Consider the following 4,024-nt stretch of genomic DNA (forward strand, 5'->3'; position numbering starts at 1 on the left):
TACAGATGAGGTGAAGATGGGCGTGGCTGTAGTACAGATGAGGTGAAGATGGGCGTGGCTGTAGTACAGATGAGGTGAAGATGGGCGTGGCTGTAATAGGGTGAGGTGAAGATGGGTGTGGCTGTAAAGTGGGGTGAGGTTGCTTTGGTAATAAAGATAACAACCACTTAGGCAGTGCAAGGCGATTGGCAGATAACTGGATCTGCAAAGTCAGCTGGACTGTTTCCTGAAACTGAAGAGTTTGGGGAGTGAGTAGGGCACAGAAAAGAGTTCCCAAAACTTGGAATAGTGTTTGAAGAAGCTGCACCGAAAGGCATAGGAGGAAGAACTACAGTGTTTGAGGAGGGGCCTGGAGAGATGGAACAGGCCGGGTTTTCAACGTTGAGTTCCTAGCTCCCACATGGAGATTCACAGCCATCTGCAACTTCAGTTCCAGGGGCTCTAATGCCTTCTTCTGGACTCCACAGGCCCTAGGCATGAACCTGGTTCTCAGACATACATGAATGCACAGTATGCATACACATAAAATAATAAGGAAAACCAGTGTAGCCTGACTAAGATGACTGGTGAGTGAGTACCTTGTGGCAGACCAGACTCCACAGTCTGAAAACAGCTGTGGTTACTCTTCCTTGGTGTCGAGCAGACACGGAGACCTCAGCACTGACAGGATGAGGAGATGGAAGCGCTGGTAGGAGGCGCTGGTAGGAGCCAGGTGTAGGTGCAAACTGTGGGCAGTGCAGAGTAGGGAAGGAGACGTTGGCTGAACAAGGAGGGGTTGAAACTGCTGATTGATAGTGATTGTCACACAGTGGGGGCAAGAATCCCTTAGCCCTCGTTTGCTGTGCGTGGTAGGTGAACTTGGACACAGCTGGTCTTACATTGTTGGTATTTGATTATTCTAACACACCCAAGCCACCTGGCTCGGCCCCTTACCCAGCATATGGTGGATTCCTGTGCCCTGCCACGTAGTTAACTCGTGGAAGGCTCTGTGTGCCTGGCATGCTGTTGATTCAGTTGATTTCATGGTTGTGATGCTGGTGCATTCGCTCTGTCACAGTGTTTCCTTTGCGTCTGTCTTTTCCCAGCCTCCCGCGGACGGGCAAGAGAAGCAGCCGGTTACATGGAGACTGAAGATCACACCTGTTGACTACCTGCTGGGCGTGGCCGACCTAACTGGAGAGTTGATGCGGATGTGTATTAACAGTGTGGGGAATGGGGACATCGACACCCCCTTTGAAGTGAGCCAGTTTTTACGCCAGGTTTACGATGGGTTCTCGTTCATTGGCAACACTGGGCCCTATGAGGTCTCTAAGAAGCTGTACACCTTGAAACAGAGCCTGGCCAAAGTGGAGAACGCTTGCTATGCCCTGAAAGTCCGGGGTTCCGAGATTCCTAAGCACATGCTGGCAGACGTGTTTTCAGTTAAAACAGACATGATTGATCAGGAAGAGAGCATTTCTTAAGCAGCCCCACTCTGCTCTCTAAGGAGCGCCTGGGCGACCAGTTGGTGAGACTGTTCTGAGTGTGCATCTGAGCGCATTGGGGCTTCTGTAGACGTTCCCACTTGTACTAGTTTGAAGTTGTAAACAGCTGTATATAAGTTTGTCCACAGGGACGTTGTTTCTTACACTCACGCGCATTTGCATACAGTGTTTGTATATGTGCTCGCTCTATTGCTGTGTGAACGTGCTTCCGATGGCACTTTCTGCCACACCTACTTTAGTTCACTTTGAACTTGGAGTGACATTTTGGGTGGAAGGAAGTCTCTTTAAGTGGGTGATTCTGTGTATGGAGGGAAAAGTGTGGTGACACTTCTGGAGTGAGCTTCCTGCTTACGTCCCTCAGCAGTATCATGGCAAGCCTTTAAAGTGGGCTTAGCACGTGAAACAGCAATTTAAATATGTAAGTTATCAGTGTTTTTTAAGTGCAAGTTTTGGTGGTGGTATAATGAGAATTCACTTAAAATTCTGGCCAAGTTTAGGTCGTTTTGAATTCGTAGGAAGCAGTTTTCCTGGAGAGTTGATGGGTATCTGGATGTTCACTTTCCCACGTCGTCTTCTCCTTTCTCACCGATGTGGGAAGGAAGGAGCTGACACTGGCCATCACTGGTGACGCTGAGTAACTGACTCCACACTCGTGTGTAGGTTGTGAGCAGCCAGGCCCTTTGTCGTGTGTTAGGTGTGCTGCACTTTCCTAGCCCAGCCGTCCTGGGACCCACAGAGGAGCAGCCACAGTGCTGACAACCCAAACCTTTACACTTGCCCCTTGGTGTTCGCTAGCGATGTTGCCAAAGAAAAAAGAATTGTGTATAATTCAGCAATAAGACAATTGCCAACACAGGAGGGAGCGTTGGGCGTGGGTTCATCTCCCCAGTCAGTCAGAGAGAGTCATCTGTGGTGAGAGCCTGGCTTGAGCGTGGCCTGCGGCTGACAATGCCACATGCTTTCAACGAGTTCTGTGACTTTTCACAACTTAGATACTGGGCTTTATTTTTGGAAAGAATATCTATTTGTAAGGCTGGTTCTTTGAAAGTGTAATTTTCCAAAAAGTCTCACCAAAAGTAAAATAAAGTGTGTACATGCCTGGTAAGTTAGATTTGTTGTCCTGGTGGTGATGAGGCTTCGCCTCCCTGTAGTAAGATGGACTCCTGTAGTCAGTCCTGGTACCTGCTCTGTCTGTCTGTTTTTTTTTTCAGCTACTTCAAGTGGAATTTATAATGTTAAAATAATGGATTGAAGAATGTTTTACAGAAATTTAAAGCAAACTTTAAATAAAATATTAAAACTACAGCAGCTCTCTGGTTAAGCTTTTAAGCTACATTGTACATTGTGGGCAGAGGTCAGACACAGCTTGTGTAGATTGGTCTTTTCCTTCCACCGTGTGGGTGACGGGGACACAGTTGGGTGTCAGCTTGGGTGATAAGGGCCCTTTTCATCCGGTGAGGCCATTTTGTGGCTCACAGAGTCTGGTGGCCCCCAGAGTCTGGTGGCCCCCAGAGTCTGGTGTTTTGATGGTATTTAGAAATATACAGTGAATCAGTAATGTGAGTTTTAGGTAAAATGGGAAATCTAAGATTGGCTCGGGTAATGTGGAGGTCTATTTTTCCCCCCTTAAGCCCCAAGACAAGATGTCCAAGTGGTATGACTCAATCTGAAATGTAGTCAGGGACTTCCCTTCTGTCTCTGTGGTCTTCATCCTCCCTCAGTGCCTCCCTGGGGTTGCCTGGTTTTCAGACATGGTAGGGATACTTCAGAAGTGGACTTCCTTGTGTTCTCTCAGGTTAAAAATGAGCTCCACCTGCTCGCAAGAAAGACATCCTTCACAGCACTTGGACTCAGACTCAGATACCTCACCCTGTCCAGGGCTAACAGGGAAACACTAGAAAGCCAGGCTCCTGTGGCATAATCAGCAGCGCCCCCTGCAGGCGACCGAGCACCACTGCCCCTGCTGTGTTCTTTGTGCAGTGGGCGGCTTGAGGGCTCAGTTTAAATTGTGTGTGACAGCACCATCTGTTTTGGTGGGCTTTCTGCTTATCACAAAAAGGAACTGGTTCAAGGGCTCACAACCAGCATCTGATCCCTGAAACCCACACGACAGGAAGGGAGAGACTGGTCACAGGGCCCTATGGCAAGTCCCTTCCCCACTGCAAACTAAATAAATAGGAACGGAATTTAAAAAAATAGGAGAAAGCAAGTCAGGCTCTCACGGCAAGTGGGTGACTGAATTTTGAAATGAAAGTGGATTATTTCTTTTCAGTTGTGATTTCTTGTGCATCTTAAATGCGTGGTTTTCACAGAGAACCTGGGAGTCTTGGTCACCCTCAAAGGAGATGGACACTTAAGTGAGAGATTGGCAGAATGGCTCCATGCTCCTTTCTGTCTAAAGAGACTCACGTTAGAGTGGAAGACAAGTGGATTGAAGTAAAAGGGTGGAAAATAGATATCCATGCAAACAGGACCCAAGAGAGAATCTGATTGGTCTCTGAGAGCAGATACAATAGACCTAATCTTTATTTTGCTGCAAA

At 47.7% G+C, this 4,024-nt stretch overlaps 1 protein-coding gene across 2 annotated transcripts in view; it reads left to right on the plus strand.

The window, feature by feature from the left end:
* Nucleotides 1–2,789, plus strand: part of Tsnax (translin associated factor X) — a 17,884-nt gene extending 15,095 nt beyond the window's left edge. For both annotated transcript variants that reach the window (XM_021169752.2, XM_021169753.2), the window contains exon 6: nt 1,086–2,789. In XM_021169752.2, coding sequence (XP_021025411.1) covers nt 1,086–1,463 — 378 coding nt within the window. In that variant the 3' untranslated portion in view covers nt 1,464–2,789. The remainder of the gene's footprint in view (nt 1–1,085) is intronic.
* Nucleotides 2,790–4,024: the final 1,235 nt, after the last annotated feature.

Source organism: Mus caroli, chromosome 8, assembly GCF_900094665.2.
Source record: "Mus caroli chromosome 8, CAROLI_EIJ_v1.1, whole genome shotgun sequence".
Taxonomy (NCBI): Eukaryota; Metazoa; Chordata; class Mammalia; order Rodentia; family Muridae; genus Mus; species Mus caroli.